This window comes from Corythoichthys intestinalis, chromosome 4, assembly GCF_030265065.1.
Source record: "Corythoichthys intestinalis isolate RoL2023-P3 chromosome 4, ASM3026506v1, whole genome shotgun sequence".
Taxonomy (NCBI): Eukaryota; Metazoa; Chordata; class Actinopteri; order Syngnathiformes; family Syngnathidae; genus Corythoichthys; species Corythoichthys intestinalis.
In genome coordinates, this window is record NC_080398.1 from 6981453 (window position 1) to 7001165 (window position 19713).

The 19713-nt window shown below is 38.6% G+C and overlaps 1 protein-coding gene across 1 annotated transcript in view; it reads left to right on the plus strand.

The window, feature by feature from the left end:
* nr2f5 (nuclear receptor subfamily 2, group F, member 5) overlaps positions 1-19713 on the plus strand; it is a 52491-nt gene that overhangs the window by 19087 nt on the left and 13691 nt on the right. The window contains exons 2-3 of the mRNA XM_057833245.1: positions 16069-16349; positions 18138-18384. Coding sequence (XP_057689228.1) covers positions 16069-16349; positions 18138-18384 — 528 coding nt within the window. The remainder of the gene's footprint in view (positions 1-16068; positions 16350-18137; positions 18385-19713) is intronic.

Here is a 19713-nt window from a genome sequence, read left to right on the forward strand (position 1 = left end):
TATTAATAAAATGGCCTCAAACCATTGTCCTCTTTAGACCGTCGTAAAACTACAAAAAAAAAAGTACACAAGCATTGCATTAGCAACAACGTTAACTTAGCACGCTATACAGGTTCACTAAACATAAACAAAAAGCGTCTCATACAAAAAATATAACATTTCGCTTATTAACATAATATGTACATTCTTTACAACAACCATACTTACGGACAAATCTTGTCCAAGGATCATATAAGCACAACAGAGACGTCGTGCAGCCATATTGAACTGGTAAGAAAACAATAAACCATGTCGCAAAGCGACCACAAGAGTTCGCTGTTAGACAGCACAAAAAGCCTTGCTGTAAAACGTACCTAAAGGCAGAATACTGTCTGAGCGGGACATGTGCGTTAATTGCGTCAAATATTTTAACGTGATTAATTTAAAAAATTAATTACCGCGCGTTAATGCGTTAATTTTGACAGCCCTAATATATATATGTGTATATATATATATATATATGTATATACAAAAAAGCAACTTAACAGAAAATACTGTACATAATATCACATATGGATTTTTATACTCTATTGTCCACCATTTCAAATATTTTGGTATTTTTATAAGTATTATTAACATCAATTTTTGTTAGCAAAAAATCAGCAGGGCAGTGGTATTTGCCATGTGGCATTTTTTTTCCCGATGTGGCATTTTTTTGTCGTCTGCAAAAATGGATTTTGCCATGTGGTATTTTTTTTGCAAGGCGCAAAATGCATTTTGACATGTTGCAGTTTTTTGCCATGTAGCAAAATTGACTTGTCCATGTGGCATTAATTTGGATGTGCGAAATGCATTTTGACATTTTTTTGGCATGTGGTGTGGATAAATGGATTTTGGTTTGTGGCTTTTTTGGGGGGGTAGAAAATCACAGCCGCACATGTTTTTCCGCCATTTAATATGAATGGAAAATTTGGACGTGCATAGACGTCAATGGCATTGACGTGCATGGCCTGCAATTTTGCCATACGCCCCAAAAAAAAGCCACATACCAAAATCCATTTTGCTACATGGCAAAAAAAATGCCACATGGCAAAATCCATTTTTGCCACGTGGCAAAAAAAATGCCACATGGAAAAGAAAAAATGCCACATGGATAAATCCATTTTGCCACATGGCAAAAAAATCGATTATAATACCATTTTTTGTTCTCGCTGTCCCTCCAAAAAATACTGCATAGAATACTACAAGGGACCTTTGTACTCTATAGTCGACCATTTTAAATATATATTTTTTGGAACCTAATCTTAATGTCATTTTTAGTTAAGAAAATGTACTGTACATGTGGATTTTTATACTCGATAGCCAACCATTAAAAAACATGAACATTATGAACATAATTTCTTCGTTCACAAAAAGTACTGTACATAATATTACAAATGGACTGTTTGTATAGTCAACCATTGCAAATATATATATTTTTCAACATTATTAACATCATTTTTTGTTAACAAAAACTACATAATACTACAAATGGGCTTTTGTAATGCATAGTCAACCATTTTAAATATATTTATTTTTAACACCATTAATATCATTTTTAGTAAACTAAAACACTGTACATCATACTACATAGGGACTTTTATACATTATAGTCAGCCATTTTAAAAAATGTTAGTTTTTAACATAATTAACATAATTTTTTGCAAACAAAAAAAATATTGTGCATAATACTATATCGGGACCTTTATACTCTGTTGTCAAACATTTTACATGTATATATATTTTTTTAAATTCTTATTATTAACATCACATTTTGTGAACAAAAATCAAAATCATACAGATTCAAAAACAGTGTCTGCTTTCACTATAACCTCCCAAACATTTATAGGTTTTCATATTTTATTGAGAATAGTATGCAAACAATGACAGAAGGGGTAAAATTAAGTAAGTGAACCAACACATTTAATATTTTGTGCCCCCCCCCCCCCCCCCCCCTTCGGCAGCAATAACTTCAACCAGACGCTTCCTGTAGCTGCAGATTAGTCTGGCACATCGATCAAAACTAATCTTGGCCCATTCTTCTCTACAAAACTGCTGTGGTTCAGTCAGATTCCTGGGATGTCTTTAGGTCATGCCACAGCATCTTAATGGGGTTCAAGTCTTGACTTTGACTTGAGTTTAATTCTGTGTTTTGGATCATTACTAGACAGATAAAGCTAAAAAGAGGATGCATGCTGCAACAAGACAGACGGCCTCTGCTTATCCTGCAAAACCTTTGAATTCATTCTTCAATTAATGATTGCAACCAGGCCCCGAGGAAGCAAAACAGCCCCAAATCATGATGCTCCCTTCACCATACTTCACGGTGTAGATAAGGTGATGATGTTGGTGAGCTGTTCCATTTTTCCTCCACACATGACGTTGTGTGTTACTCCCAAACAATTCAACTTTGGTTTCATCAGTCCACAAAATATTTTGCCAAAACTTCTGCAGAGTGTCCAAGTGCCTTTTTGCGAACATTAAACAAACAACGTTTTTCATTTTTTTAGACAGCAGTGGCTTCCTCTGTGGGGTCCTCTCATGAACATTACTCTTGGCCATAGTTTTACATATAGGTGATGTGTGCACAGAGATATTGGAATGTGACAGTGATTTCTGTAAGTCTTTAGCAGACACTCTTGGATTCTTTTTTTTTTTTACCTCTCTGAGTATTCTGCGCTGAACTCTTGGCGTCATCCTTAATGGACAGCCACTCTTTGGGAGAGAAGCGATTCTCTGCATTTGTAGACAACTTCTCTGACTGTCGATTGATAAACATCCAAACTTTTGGAGACAGTTTTGTATCCTTTCCCAGCTTTATACAAATTAACAATCCTTGATCGTAGGTCTTCAGACTCTAGGCTCTTTTGACCGAGCAATGATGCAAATCAGACAATGCTTCTCATCAAGACATTTCTTACCAGGTGTGTGTTTTATAGTGGGCAGGGCAGCTTTAAACCACTCCTCAGTGATTGGGCACACACCTGACTTAAATTGTTTGGTAAAAAATGGTTTCAATTGCTCTTTAAGTCTCCTTAGGAAGAGGGTTCTCTTACTTATTTTTTCGCCTTTTACCATTGTTTGCATGCTATCCTGATTTAAATATGAAAGCCTGTAAATGTTTGGGTGGTTTGACTTAAAGCAGACACTCTTTTTTCATCTGTGTGATTTTGAGTAGATCACATTTGATGGTGATTTTATGCAGAAATGTGAGAAATTCCAAAACGTTCAGATACTTTTTCATACAACTGTAAGTCTTTAATCACAGCAAATGTCTCAACATTTTTTTAAAATATTTTTTTTTAAATAACACTGCTTTTATTGTTTTTGCCCTATTGTTTACCATTTCGACTTACTGGTTGTCCAACTCTAGCACATTTGTGTAGACTTGACAAGAAACGGCAGACGCGTGTCTTGCTAGCGAGAGTTTAAAAATAGCCGCGTTTTGTGTGTTTGCCGTCAAACGTGGCTGGAGTGCATGTGAGCCTCGCGTGAATCACCGTCAGCTTTACTAATTCATTCACCGAGTGCCTCATCAACGTCTGAGAGACCGCCGACGCTACAGTCGGGCACGCGATGCTTTGCTCCTGTCTGTCTGCGTCTGTGACACCCGCTCGTGGCTTGTTCTTTTTTTTAACTCGTTGGCTGCCATTGACGGTGATAGACGTCCAGTCCATTTAAAGCGGGAGAAACCTTCATCCGCTGCCATCCCCCCCACTTCCAATGGATTCGACATTTACTAGTGACAAACCCGTTTCAATTGACAGTAGGAGAATAATTTGATGCCACACGATTGGACGTCTATCCATAGGCAGATCTACTATTCAGGCGAAGTAGACAATCGCCTTGGGCCCCCAACCAGCTGCCCTTGCCCCAACGAGCAAGGGCTTGGGCCACTGGAGCCAGCAGCACCCCCAACTATTCGTCATGTATAATTATGTCAGCATACCAAACAAACAAATAACAAATCAAAAAAGAAAGCCATTTGAATGCTGCATTTATATTATCACCCCCCCAAATACACACGCACTAAAATGGACTGTTCCACGACGACGGACAGAGTATCAGTCGCTTAGCTTCATTTAGCGCCGTTTAGCATCGCTGAGCTCCGCTTAGCTTTTCGTTAGCTTCACTTAGCCCTCCCGCGGTTTTCACGCCACTAAGCTCGCTATTTTTACAGCTAACTTGCTACTTTGCACGTCGGCTATCTTTTATTTCGAACACATGAGCAAACGTGCTCTCCATTGCCCTTTTCCCACTGAAACTAGTGGGTCAACGCGCGTTTTTTCCAAGCCGATGCAACCCACTAGCAATTGGCATTTGGCACCTTTCTCATTGACAAAAAAAAAGCCGAGTTTTTTTTTTTTTCCCACCCGTCTAACCCCCCACCCCTACCTTAGGTTACGTGACATCACCACGCTAAAATGCGCGTCGACAATTCATTCAGATCAAGGAAGTAAACAATGCAGGGCAACATGTAAGCTTCCTTTCCGTTTGTGTTCTCCGTTTTCATGCTTTTTACTGCCCTCAAAATGCGGCAAAGGATCAACACTCTGCTTGTGCTGAGGCAACGTAGGCAACGTGAATTCTTCCTCTTCTACTAGCTTTGTTGTTAGCATCGACGATACTACGGTTGTGGGGCGTGTTAAATGGGAGGCGACTGGCACGTTGTTATGACGCATCACGTAAGAGCCTACGTCACCACGTAGATTAGGGTGTTGACTGTTAACCCAGGGTTTTGCTCTCACACTGCAAGACGATCAGAGCCGAGGTGGTTTTAACGCGGGTTGATTGGCGGGTCGCTGCACCTTTTTCACTGCCACCAAAAGCCGATTGTTAGTGGGTTGACACGGGTTTTTTGGCCAGTGGGAAAGGGGTACATGAGAGCCAAAGAGCAGTGAGGGAGAAGTTGAGAACAGGCCTCTAATGCCTCTTTTAAATTTCTTCTTCTTCACCCGAACATAAAATACACGACAGCACACCCTGTGGCGAAACAATGTAGTACAGTTCCAATCAGTCATACAATAACACTCAACAGCTGGTTAACAGCAAAAGCACGTCATGTTCGTCATATAAATAATGATTTCTGGAGTTAATCCCACATACTTCAGAATTAATATTATAATATGTTGAGTAAATCCAACATAATACAGATTCTACACTAAGAATAGCTTTCAAATAACACTCTTCATGACAAATATGATTGGCAATGAATAATGATTATAATTATTATACTACTATTTTCCGTAGTAGTATTCTATAATAATATTGCTAGAATTTTTTTTGATAATGTCAAGTTCAAAAATAGACCCTTAGGTAGACATTTGTAAAATTACCCAAAAATAAGGAGAGAAGACACTCAGTTTTCTTGGCCAAGGGGAGCAAAAGAGTGACTAGACAGCGAAATGCTAGATTACGCTGTATAGTCACCAAAATTGATCTAAAGAAAAACCCTCCTTGCTATTTTTATTTAGGGGTTTGTCCTAACACAAATGGGTGCCGCCCTGAGGGAGGGGGGAGCAAGCTGGAGACACCCATGTGATTTTGGTTGGCTATGTGTGAGAATGTAGGTGGAACTAACTAAGTACACGTATGTAAGCAAAGGCACATGTAAAAAATGGTCAAAATGACCCAGACACTTCATTTATGCAATGCTGCGGCCATGGAAGATGTCCTCGAATGGAAAATTGTCCTCGAAGGTCTAGACGAAAGTCCAGACGCCAGGTGCTGAAGATGTCTCGGAAGGTCTAGTTACGCAATGATGCGGCCATGAAGCAAGGCAGTTGTCATCCCGACCCTCTTTACTCTTTGTAACACTTAAAAATTATACTACAACCTAGTATAGCAAGCAATAATCATTTACTGGTTATGTCAATATATATAATAATAATATTATAATAATAATAATATATTTTTCTTTTTTTTTTTTTTTTTTTCTTTCAAGTCACTTTATTATTAAGTCTCGGTATGTACGGTATTCTTTTTTTTTTTTTTTTTTTTTTTTTTTTGGTGTGTGTGTGCGCTATGGACCCACTGTGAGATTCTGGAATAATAAGAAAAATATGGCAATATGTATTATTTATGGTATATATGAGCACAAGCAAATATTCAATCAATCAAACAAATATTCAATCAATCAACCCTCGATAATTACCTCAACAGATAATTAAAAATAATGAATAATGTTGAAAAGGTAAAGTCAGTGTTCTGAATCTGTTTACTTTCCATTGTTTTGCACTAGTAAATGCTATCAGCATTTAACCTCATTGTTTATTTGTGATTAATTATTGTTATTTACATGATTATTTGTATTTTAGTAAAGAATTTTAAGTGTTCCAAAACAGTTTTGTGAATTAAGAAGCATCAACAAAAATTTCATTGCTAAATTGGTAAAAAAAAAAAAAAGACAATTATTAGATTAGTCGATTAATCATAAAACTAGTCGGCTGACTAATCAGGAGAAAATTTGTCGTTTAGGACAGACCTAGTGTACCACAACATATTTCCTCCACCATATTTCCGCCACACCCTTCTCCCCTTTTTAACCCCTGGCCCATAATAATATCGCTAGAATTTTTTTTTAATAATTAAAAATAATGAATAATGTTGGAAAGGCAAAGTCAGTGTTCTGAATCTGTTTACTTTCCATTCTTTTGCACGAGTAAATGCTATCAGCATTTAACCTCATTGTTTATTTGTGATGAATTATTGTTATTTACATGATTATTTGTACTTTAGTGAAGAATTTAAGTGTTCCAAAATAGTTTTGTGAATTAATAAGCGTCAACAAAAATGTCATTGCTAAATTAGTAAAAAAAAAAAAAAAAATTTAAAGAAAATTATTAGATTAGTCGATTAATCGTAAAACTAGTCGGCTGACTAATCAGGAGAAAATTTGTCGTTTAGGACAGCCCTAGTGTACCGGAACATATGTCCTCCTCACCTTTTTAACCCCTGGCCCCTGGATATGTTCGCCTTAGGCCCCAAAATTGCCAAGTCCCCCACTGCGTCTATCATCGTTAATACTGCTCAAAGAGTTATATTTTCATATACAGTATCGACTTGCCCTCTGAGACGTCCTCTGTTTTGATTTCCCGGAAGGCCGGTAGGAAAGTTCTCCTTCCGAGAAGTTTAAAGATCACGGCTGCCGCGTTGACTTTGCGCAGCTGCGACACCCCCCGTGTGCCGTTTGTGTAACACGAGACTGACCGACAGGTGTCTTCCCGACACTTGCCGCCATCGTCGTCGTCGACGCTCGGCGTCGGAGTTTGCTCATTCAATGGGCGTCATTTTTAGACTTTTAGACATAGACGTCATTTTAGACAAAGACTCTTATTTTATCGGGAAAAACACTTTCTGAACACTAATTTCCTATAAAATCGGGGGTGGGGGGGGACATTTGAGAGGGCACTTCTCGGTCACGTCCTGTTGATTTTGGGCATTAGCGAATTTTAAGGGGGGGCCAGGCCCCCCTGGTGCCCGAGAAGTGTCATTGCATGAAATTGACTTTCCTATATATATAAAAAAAAGTTGTAAAGCAATGAAACTGCAACAAAAATGAATGAAATGAACAAAAAAATAAATTTTTATAATGGGTCAAAATTATTTTTCGAACGGATCATGTGACGTTAAACGATCATTTGCTTTGCATATAATTTTTAAAAAAAAATAGGGGAGGGCAATTTTATTTTTCCAATGATTTTGTTTTTCTTGATTGAAAACATTTTTTTTGATTGAAGTAACTTTTTGGGGGATTGAATGATTTATACACAAATGTTCTACCCATAATATGGCCCAAACACAAAAAGGATTGCTTCAATCAAATAAAACTTTTTCAATGAAAAATTAAGTTGATCAAATGCAAATCTTTCAATCTCAAATATTTTTTCTTATTCAAAAACGTTTTCTATGATTGAATTTTTTCTTTTTTTGATTGAAGTGATTTTTCTTTTGAAAATATATTTTTTGTATGACGCAACTTATTTTTTGATTGAAGACAAAAACGTCCTAGCCAAAATGTGGCCCAAACACAACTCAACATTACTTCAATCATAAAAGTTGCTTCAATCAAAAAAAAAAAAACTTGACCCCAATAAAAAAAAAAATTCAAAGAAAAATGGCTTTCACATGCATTTTTTTGCATTTAGAAATTTATTTTTGCAATTAAACCCTTTTTTTTTTTAATTGAAGCGACTTTTTTCAGATTGAAAATATATATTTTGATTGAAGCAACTTTTCTTTTAATTGAAGCAACTTTTTTTTGGATTGAATAATAAAGACACAAATCTACCTCCATATGGCTCTGCCCAGGGGATACAATTTTTGACTGGGGTAACTACATTGGAACGACACCGGTGGGCGTACCATATTCAATGGGTGACGATCTTGGCGAAAGGTATAGACCCTACCCACGTGACGTCACAACTCCTTCCTCCTGACTGGTGCCACCCAATTGTCCGTCAACACATCATGTTTCCCTGTTACGGCTACGTACATTCCTTCTATTTACGACGTGTTTTTCTGCTCGTTAACATTAATAATCAAAATGGTGAAGGCGTGTGTGGCGGTCGGTTGCAATAACAGAGAAGATAGACGGAGAAGACGGAGAGACTTGAAGTTCTACCGGATTCCGAGAGACCCGGAGAGAAGAGAGCGAGATGGGCTGCTGCAATTCGACGAGAAAACTGGGCTCCAAACGATTACCACAGATTATGTAGTAGTCATTTTATATCTGGTAAGATGCATTTAATATATATTTAGAGGGTTTTGGGCTGACAACCACAATTAAGATCATTGCTAGGCTAATCGCCGACAACATACACGTATGTATGGAGTGAGAGTGCTATCGCTAAACCATATAAACATTAAAAGCCCTAACTCCATTGACAAACGACATGAAATACATTAGACTTGACAGTGGATGTTAGCAATAACAAAAGATTTTGAATTGAAAATTTCGTAACTCACCTTTCCGAGCACAAGATAGATTCCTGCCGAATTTTCGTGGACGAGGACCTGTTTCACCCAACCGGCAACCAAGTATTTATAAGCCTCCAAGCTCTTAAAGTTTTTCAAACTTTCGTGAGAATAGGCTGATTTTGTGTGGACAAGATAGTTGTACAGTTCAGGGTAGCTAGCAGATGTCAGGCAAATACGGCGGAGACAGCGGGTCGAAAAACATCGATTTAGGCATCAAATATGGATCTGGCGAATGGATAAACTGAAGCTTTTCCACATAACGCCTTTTATGCAACGCATCAAGTGAGTTTACGGCATCCGAAAGCACCGGGTCTTCCATGAAATGCATTATAAATTGCTCGATCGATTGAGACCATTGATAATACAGACACAAAATGACGGACAAGTGGGCGGAACCATACAGCGAGCATGTGATTTTGTGACGTCGGTGGGTAGGGTCTATAGCTGTCCTAAGCAGCCTGATTTAAAATTCACCTCAAGAATGAACAAAAAAAAACTCTTATCATTATAAATATTCTTGTAAGTTGTTTTTTTTTGTTTTGGCTGACACTGCGTTTCGAGGTCATCAACATGTTGTGCCCCCCACTGCCCCAAAAGTCAAACTCCGCCAATGATTTTGGGGCATTTCCAGGGCATTTCCAGGTCATTTACTATTAATTACGGTCACATCCTGTTGATTTTTGGGGATTTATTTTTTTTTTACTTCCTTTTGATTATGGGGCATTTCAAGGTCAACTGCTGTTGATTTGGGGCATTCCCTGCGCACTTCCTGTTGATTTTAGGGTATTTCAAGGTCATCCGCTGTCAATTTTGGGGCATTTTTAGGTCACTTCCTGTTGATTTTGGGGGATTTTTGGGTCACTTCTTGTTGATATGAGGTCACATCCTGTTGATTTTCAGGCATTTCCGGGTAAATTCCTGTTGATTTTAGGGCATTTCAAGGTCATCCGCTGTTAATTTTGGGGCAATTTTTAGGTCACTTCCTGTTGATTTTGGGGGATTTCTGGGCCACTTCTGTTGATGTGAGGTCACATCCTGTTGATTTTGAGGCATTTCCAGGTCACTTCCTGTTGATTGTAGGACATTTCAAGGTCATCCGCTGTTAATTTTGGGGCATTTCTTGGTCACTTCTTGTTTATATAAAGCTGTTAATTTTGAGGCATTTCCAATCACTGCCTGTGTATGTTGGGGTATTTCCGGGTCACTTCCTGTTGACAGAAGGTCACATCCTGTTGATTTTGAGTTGTTTCCTGCATTTCTGGATCTCTCCCTGTTGATTTTAAAGATAGCCAGGTCTCCTTCTATTGAAACTGGGTCACCAATAATTTTGGGCTCAAATTCTATTAATATTTTGACATTTCTGGGCTACTTGTGTTAATTTTGAAGCATTTGCGGGCCACTTCCTGTTGATTTTGGGGCATTCCTAGATCACTTCCTGTTGATTTTGGGCCATGTCCAGGTCACTTTCTTTTCATATTGGGTCCCTTTTAATTTAGAGGGACGTCATGTCACTTTTTGTTCATTTTGGCTCAAATCCTATTAATATTTGGATATTTCGAGGTAACTAGTGTTAATTTTGGACATGGACTTCATAACCTATTGACATGACATGGGAAACGGGGCCGATTCGTAGGGGGCCTATTTTCAAAACCAAACCTGCTACCGACCTAAAACCAAAACAGGCATCTACCGTAACCATATATGAGTAGCGGCATCAAAAGATTCAAAGTCATTCCCTTATAAAATCCCGTTTAATTATTTTTTATATGTTAGTACCGAGTATTAGTGACGAGATTTGTCGTTCACTTGAGCAAACGAATCCATTCCGGTTCGTTCAGTAAAAAGATTCGTTCAAACAAATCGTTCAACGAATCGTTCGCCCCCCTCATCTCCCTCCCCGCCCAAACGAATCGTTCGGTTACTGAACGGGAAGTGACGTTGCCGAACGAATCACCAAAGACCGCTTCGCAGTATAACTGAACGGGAAGTGACATTGCTTGGTCCCTCCCTCTCTTCCACATTGACCACTCGTCGTAGTTTCAGAAATGAGTGACAGGCGGTATCATTCTGCTTTCACAGACAGCCTCGTCTCCCTCCTGCTGCTGCAAAAGCGAGGGAGAACTTCCGCGTCGTCTGTCCTAGTTCTATGGGCTCAAAGTCATGGCTCGTGCTTGCATTTCGATTTAGGACACGGTTAAACATTTTCCTTTTGTGAGGGGAGTAGGGGGCGGGGGCGCACGGACTTTCTTTAGCAGGTTCTTGATCACACATACAATCACATATACAGCATGTTTGCTGTCACGAAAATAAAAATACATCGAAAGTTTAATTTCTGAATATGGAACGACCAACACATCATATTTACATCTCGCTCTGTTGTATTTTTGTTTTTTAGTATTAAGATGATCGTGTTGAATTTTTGCACTGGTATTAATAAAATAATCCGGTCAGCTCCCCTGTCGTCCCCGCATCTCAGATCGTCAAATGCTGACGAGAAATAATTGTTTGCTCTTTACGATGTCGCCTTTCTACTCTCATTAGTCTGTTAAGAAAAATGTAGACATATTGCGACATCTCCCGTGTCCGCGTGCTTTGTTTTTTGGGCGCTTGAGTAGCACATGATGGACGGATTGACATAATTTGTCAAACCAACCAACACCTGACACGAAGAAAAAAAAAAAAAAACACTCGGAAAAAAATTACATGTATATACAGTTTCATTGCAAATCAGTATTATGGTGATCATATTGTTTTTTTGCACTGGTATTAATAAATAAAATAATCCGGTCAGCTCCCCTGTCGTCCCCGCATCTCAGATCGTCAAATGCTGACGAGAAATAATTGTCAGCTCTTTACGATGTCGCCTTTCTACTCTCATTAGTCTGTTAAGAAAAATGTAGACATATTGCGACATCTCCCGTGTCTGCGTGCGTTGTTTTGGGCGCTTGAGTAGCACATGATGGACGGATTGACATAATTTGTCAAACCAACCAACACACGACACGCTGACACGAAAAAAAAATAAATAAAACACTCGGGAAAAAATTGACATGTATATACAGTTTCATTGCAAATCAGTATTATGGTGATCATACTAAATATTTTTTTCTGTGCACATATGAGGTAAATATCGCTGCCATGAAGCCTCCATATAGTGACAGTTCTCTGCCCGCTTCACTGCCGTCACGCGACCGCAGCTCAGCTTTTGCTTGCCTCATAGCTACCCGTGTTTTAAATTACTGTAAATTTGATAGTATGTCGTCATAGGCAGTCACGAGTTTGTTGAGAAAAGTACTACTCTAAACAATGCTCGCTAGATTTGTGTGGTGTTTTTGTCTGTTTGAGCAGCATTTGATAGGCTCCACGTTAACAAATATGTGACAAAGTCATTTCCTTTCATTTTCTGATTCATTCACCGCATAGTCATTACTGGAAAATCAAGTTAGCAGCAAGCTAGGTCAGGAACCGGAGGACCGAATCACTGAACGGGAAGTGACAAAACTCAGTCTTGCCCCCCTGCCTGCACGCTGGCTGCTTATTGGCCACACGTGGACGTGAGTGACAAACGCCCTGATTCTGTTTCCGGTCCCTCCCCTGCCCGCGATGAGGCTGGCGTCTGATTGGTCGTGTGCGATGTCAGAAGACGCTGCCGCTTGCTCAACGCCCTCCCACGCAGCGAACAAGCACTACCTTCATAGAACGAATCAGTGCAGATGATGATTAGTTCGGTCTCGTTCACCAAAACAATTCGTTCAAAAAGAACGAATCGTTCGCGACCGATACAACACTACCGAGTATATGTTAGCACCGAGACTGTGCTTATCAAAGTCTTAAAAGATATTCGTCGGAATACCGATGCAGGCAAATCATCTGTTCTGCTACTATTGGATCTTAGCGCCGCATTCGACACGGTTGATCACAACATACTACTCAGCAGATTGGAACAGTGGGTCGGGCTTACTGACACTGTTCTACAGTGGTTGACATCTTATTTACATGATAGGAATTCCTTTGTGTCAATCGGAAACCATCAGTCAGAACGAAGCAAATTCACGTGCGGAGTCCCTCAAGGGTCAATTCTTGGACCACTCTTATTTAACATCTATATGCTTCCCCTAGCTCAGATTATAGAAAAGTATGACATCTCCTATCACACCTATACAGATGACACACAACTCTACATTTCTCTGTCTCCACAAGATTATAGTCCCTTAGTCTCCCTGAGTAAATGCATTCATCAAATCAATGAATGGATGTGCCATAATTTTCTCCAGTTGAATGTGGAGAAGACAGAAGTGATCATTTTTGGGCCAAAAAAGGAAAGGTCAAAGATAAGCAGGCACCTTAGCACAATGTCACTTACAGCTACAAATCAAGTCAGAAACCTTGGCGTAATTACTGACTCAGACTTAAAATTTGATAGCCATCTAAAGTCTGTCACTAAATCTGCTTATTACCACCTAAAAAATATAGCCAGAATTAAGGGGCTTCTGACGCAACAAGACATGGAAAAACTTATGCATGCATTCATTTTCAGCAGATTGGACTATTGCAACGGTATATTTACAGGTCTTGTTAAAAAATCTGCCAGGAAGCTGCAGCTAGTACAGAATGCTGCAGCCACAGTCCTCACAAATACAAGGAAACTGGACCACGTTACACCGGTTTTGAAATCGTTACAATGGCTTCCAGTGAGTCAAAGGATGGACTATAAAATACTACAAAACACTTAATGGCCTTGGACCAAAATGTATGCTTGATTTGTTAGATTCCTATGAAACTTCTAGACCCCTAAGGTCGTCCGGAACCGGTCTCCAGTATGTTCCAAGAACAAGAACCAAGCAGGGTGAGGCAGCATTCAGTCACCTCTGGAACAAGTTACCTGAAGGTCTGAAGTATGCTCAAACTGTTAGCTCCTTTAAATCAGTGCTAAAAACGCTTTTGTTTAGCACTGCATATCCATAACTGTCCACATATTTGATTCTATTTGCTTTCTATTCTTATCTCGATTGCTGATTTCAATTATTAGCAGTAGTATTAGTATTTGTTTTTTTTTATTTTATATTTTTTATTCTATTCGTGATTCAATGCAATTTTTATGTATAATTTTATTTCCTATTTCGATTGTCTTAGTTGTTGTTTTTTACGTTCTTTTGATTTTAATGTGATTTTTATGATCTTCATGTGATGTAAAGCACTTTGAATTGCCTTGTGTTGAATTGTGCTATATAAATAAAATTGCCTTGCCTAGTATAACCCAACTTAAAATGGCTATAAATGTCTCAGATTTTACACTAGATGCACAAAAATCGCCAAATGCAGAGATAATCACCTATATTTCAAGCTCAATAGCAATATTTAACTTCTCATATAAGTTTTTGACCAAAATAGCAACTTCATTTTTTTGTTTGTTTGTTTGTTTACTGCAAGTTTTCAACAGCGAATAAATCACTCAATATAACATCAGAAACTTAACACTTGAGGAAAACATGCAGAACCCATTATAAATAATATGTAAATAGTTTATTAATAAATTCTATATACAATCACAACTTATTATAAGATAGAATAGCCCTTTATTATCATAATACACTATATACTTTTAGCGAATGAGGCTAGTGGCCAAATGACGTAAATTTTCTGGCGAAAATTCTTATGAATAAATGCTTAAATTCCTGAAATCTTTATAAATACGGACGTAAAACAGTCTCGATTCTTGGTTAAAAGCAGAGAAACCGTGCAGTTAGCGTTTATTTTACGTATATATGTCGAAGTACAATGCTACTCTGTTAGCGAATGAGGCTAGCGGCCGCCTGACGTAAACAGAGCTTTTCTGGCGCAAATTCTTGTGAATAAATGCTTAAATCCCCAAATTCTTCATAGATTTGGACGTAAAGCAGTCTCGATTCGTGGTTAAAAGCAGAGAAATCATGCAGTTAGCGTTTATTTTAAGTATATATGGCGAAGTACATTGGTACTCTGTTAGCGAATGAGGCTAGTGGCCGTCTGACGTAAACAGAGCTTTTCTGGCGCAAATTCTTGTGAAGAAATGCTTAAATCCCCGAATTCTTCATAGATTTGGACGTAAAACAGTCTCGATTCTTGGTTAAAAGCAAAGAAACCGTGCAGTTAACATTTATTTTACATATACGTATATGTCCAAGTGCAATGCTACTCTGTTAGCGAATGAGGCTAGCGGCCGCCTGACGTAAACAGAGCTTTTCTGGCGAAAATTCTTGTGAAGAAATGCTTAAATCCCTACATTTTTTATAGATATGGACGTAAAACAGTCTGGATTCTTGGTTAAAAGTAAAAAAAAAAATGTGCAGGTAGCATTTATTTTGCGTAAGTATTGCCAACTATGAGGCTAGTCAGTTACGAAAATGATCCACCTCCATGTGTAAACAAAGAAGAAAATTAATGCTTCAATCATGACTGCATGGTACGAAAAATATAATATTTACCTTGAATCCTCCAACAAATCACTCCTTAGACAATCCTTCCGGTACAACTTTCATAGTTAAATCCAATCGTAATTAAATCCAAGCTTAAATCCGACTTGAGCATGTGCCGTCTCTGGGCCCTCTCTGATAAGGCGTGACGCAAAGAATGACGCAGTGTCACGTCAATAGGTAATGAAGTCTATGTTGTGGAACATTTACGGATCACATCCCGTTGATTTTGGGGTACATCCAAGTCACTTTCTATTTGTATTGGGTCACTATTAATTTTGAGGAATTTCCTTTTGATGTTGGCTCACCACCTATTAATTTTTAGACATTTCTGGGTCACGTCTGTTCATTTTGAAGCATTTTTTTTTTGAGTCACTTCCTGTTGATTTTGGAGCATTCCTGTTAACCTGTTTAATTTCAAATGAATATATAAACAGAAATTAACTCGAGTTATGCTCCTGAATAACATTGGAAAGTAGTATTTCAATATTTAAATAACACCTCTATGCCTTCGTGTATCATCATGATTGGCTGCCAGTGACTGCACTGGACGTCCAATTCTTTTCAGGGTGTTAAACTCTTCTTTGACGACGCCCCTATTTTTGTTTGTGTCCTTCAGCCGTGCAACGCGGGCGCACGTCTAACTCGCAGAGCAGCCCGGGACAGTACCTGAGCAACGGCGGCGAGGCGTACAACGGGCAGCCGTACCTGTCGGGCTTCATCTCGCTATTGCTGCGCGCCGAGCCCTACCCCGCCGGGCGCTACGGTGCCCAGTGCATGCAGGGCAACAACCTGATGGGCATCGAGAACATCTGCGAGTTGGCCGCCCGGCTCCTCTTCAGCGCCGTGGAGTGGGCCAAGAACATCCCCTTCTTTCCGGACCTGCAGCTTATGGATCAGGTGAGTTCGTGCCCAAATATTATTTTCATGTTCAGAAATTTGTTTGCTGATAAATCACATGTTATTTGCACTGGGATTTGCATTTTAACTAGAAATATGTCAAGTTAAATAATAAATATTTTTTAGAAAATAAATAAAAAATACAAATGAGAATATTTACTGATATTTGTTCAATTTAAATATTTCTAATTTAATAAATAGATGAATATATGACAATGTTTACATTTTAGCCCCCTTTTTTACATTTTAAATATAATAAATCAATTTTTTTAATCAAAAAAGGATTATTGTAATTGAAGATTTGTTTAAATAAAAAAATAATTAATAAAATTATATTTTGAGAATGATATAAATTTCAAATATATTATAATAATATAGTAGAATATAATATTTTTTTACTTTTTGTATATATAAAAATATTAAATACGTATATATCTTTTTAAATCAAAAAAGGGGCTTGATGTTTTTTTATTCTGATTTTTTTTAATAGAGATAATAATTAAATAAATGAATATTGAAAATGAATTATATAAATGAAATTGATTTGAGTAAATTTATACTAGTTTTAATTAAATTAAAATTATTAAATTGTTTTATTTTTTAAAATTGTTTCTGTAAATAAAAACCAAAAAAAGGGGGGGGACATGAAATATTACTTTTTTAAATGTATTTTAACAATTTTATTTCATTGTATTTTGTTCCATTAAAAAAAAGTTTTTTTTTTTCAAATAAATTAATTTTTAAAAAATAAAATAAAATAAAAAGCAGGGCCGAGAACGAAAAGTGGTAATTGCCATGTGGCATTTTTTAAAAAAATTTTTGCCTTGTGACAAAATGTTTTTTGCCATGTGGCTTTTTTTTTTTTTTTTTTTGCTGTCACGGCGGGGCACACACGGCTGAACTCAAATGCACGAGCAGAGAGGATTGCAATGTCCAAAAAGTATTTAATTCACAAAAAGGAAATGTAAAACAGGCTTCAAAGTACAACACAAAACAGGCAATGGCAAAAACTTATCTTGAATGACAGTGGTGACGTGATGGCCTACTGATCTCCAAAACATTGAAAACGCACTGGCAAATGGCAACAAACAAGAGGAGTATTTAAGGAGTACAGCTAATGGAGAACAGGTGTCGGCACTCAGGTGATTAGGGGAGGAAGACAAAGCTGACTTAAGTGAACACAAAGTAACCTACCAAAATAAAACAGGATATGGAAAGACTAAATCAATGCCGCTGACGGCGGCTTGTAACATTTTGCTATGTGGCAAAATGTATTTTGACATGTGGCATTTTTTGTTTTGGTAGGTGGAAAAATAGACACTTTACCTTACTTTACATTACAGCGCATGGTCAAAAATCACAACCACGCGTTTTTCTGCCATTCAAAATGAATCGAAAATTTGGACACCCACAGACGTCAATGGCATAGCCTGCCTTGGGTGCCAGTTGAATGTCAATGCGCTTTGATGTTAAAGGTTTAGTCAAAAATCACAGCCACACGTTTTTCTGCCATTTAAAATGAATGGAAAATTTGGACGTGAATAGCCGTCAATGGCATGGATGTGCATGGCCTGCAAAAATGCCATATACCCCCCCAAAAAAATGCCACATAGCAAAAAAAAAAAAAAAAAGCCACATGGCAAATACCACTTTTGGTTCTCGATGTCTCGATGAAAAACATGATTTTTACATGTGCCAATTATAAAATAACCGGGCGGTAGATAGACAATAAAAGCTGTGCTGAATTTTGTCCACAAATAATAACGGACGTCGCCGGTTGATCTTTAGGTGGCGCTGCTGCGCATGTCGTGGAGTGAACTGTTCGTCTTGAATGCGGCGCAGTGCTCCATGCCGCTGCACGTGGCGCCCCTGCTGGCGGCGGCCGGCCTACACGCCTCGCCTATGTCGGCCGAGCGCGTGGTAGCCTTCATGGACCACATCCGCGTCTTCCAGGAGCAGGTGGAGAAGCTCAAGGCGCTCCAGGTGGACACAGCTGAGTACTCCTGCCTCAAGTCCATCGTCCTCTTCACGTCCGGTGAGCTCACTTCCTTCTCAACTCGTTAACTCTCACTGATGGCGCTATTTGTCCGATCCAGTTCCACTGAACGTTTGTTCACGTAGTACAGTACTTCTCAAATAGTGGGGTGCGCCCCCCTGGGGGGGCGCAGAGCGATGCCGGGGGGGCGCATGTGACCTCGGGGTACATGCTTTTTTTTTTCCGTACTGGAATAAAGTGTTTTTGCACATCCACTCAGTGGGTGGCAGTGGCGCTTTCATTTTCAGAGTGCGCTCAGTATTTTTGAACTAAGGAAGAGCACTCAGCACACACAGAAAACAGATATGAAGAGCAGTGTGCCGCCGCCGTTTTCGAAAGCCGTTTTCCGACCGGACTCACTCACGTAGTGACCCAATGTCTTGTCCGGTTCTCACGTCGCCGCCCGAGAAGGCTTGGGATCGCCGAGAATGCGCTTTTTTCGTGCCGTTTGCCTTTTAGCTTGGCCTTTTTATACAGTGGGTGATGAGGAAAGACCACTGTTTACTGTGTCTAAAAATAATTATAGCGGACAGCCAGAAGACAAATCAATTAAGACGCCACTTAAAGACGTTAGACCCCAATCTCATTGGTAAGTCGTTTGATTGTTTTTCAGCGAAAACGTGCCGAATATTGCCAACAATCGTCCTGCTTTGTCAGTGTTATATCAGTAAACCAGTGAGCATTGTTAGCATGCTCATTGCAAAATAACTCCACACCATTGCAAAGGAGGTAATACTGTGAGCAGCAAAAATGAAAACTGTCCTTCTGTCCAAGGACACTCTTTTTTTCTTTTATTCAGTTTTGTTTTTTTGGTCAAGTTTTTTGGCATATTGTCCTCATGAGTGAATGTTTCAAATCAATTTTAATTTGTTATTATTTACTGATTTTATTACATTTTATTTTTCTGTATCAAATGGTCAAAAATGTACCTTGAGTGTATTTTTTACAGTTTGGATGTGACTTTTTTTAAAAATTCAGGCAAATTGATGCGCGTCAAGTCTTCTCTGTTACAAACAAAACAATGTTAATAAAGTTATACTTTATTATAAGTTGATCCATGTTCCTTTTTTTCTTTATTAGAAATAAAAAAGGACACAATGTTAGGCGGAGGCGTATTTATCATAGTAATTTTATAGACAAATGATACTATTTACAGTGGCGGCAGAGAGTTTGGGGGGGTGCGAAACATTTACGTCTTCCTTGGGGGGGGCGTAACAGAAAATAATTGAGAAGCACTGACGTAGTACAAGTACGGTACCTGTACTTGCGTGTCCTTGTACTACCTGTGCGTGTACTTGCATTTATTTTCAATACAGATATGTGTACTTC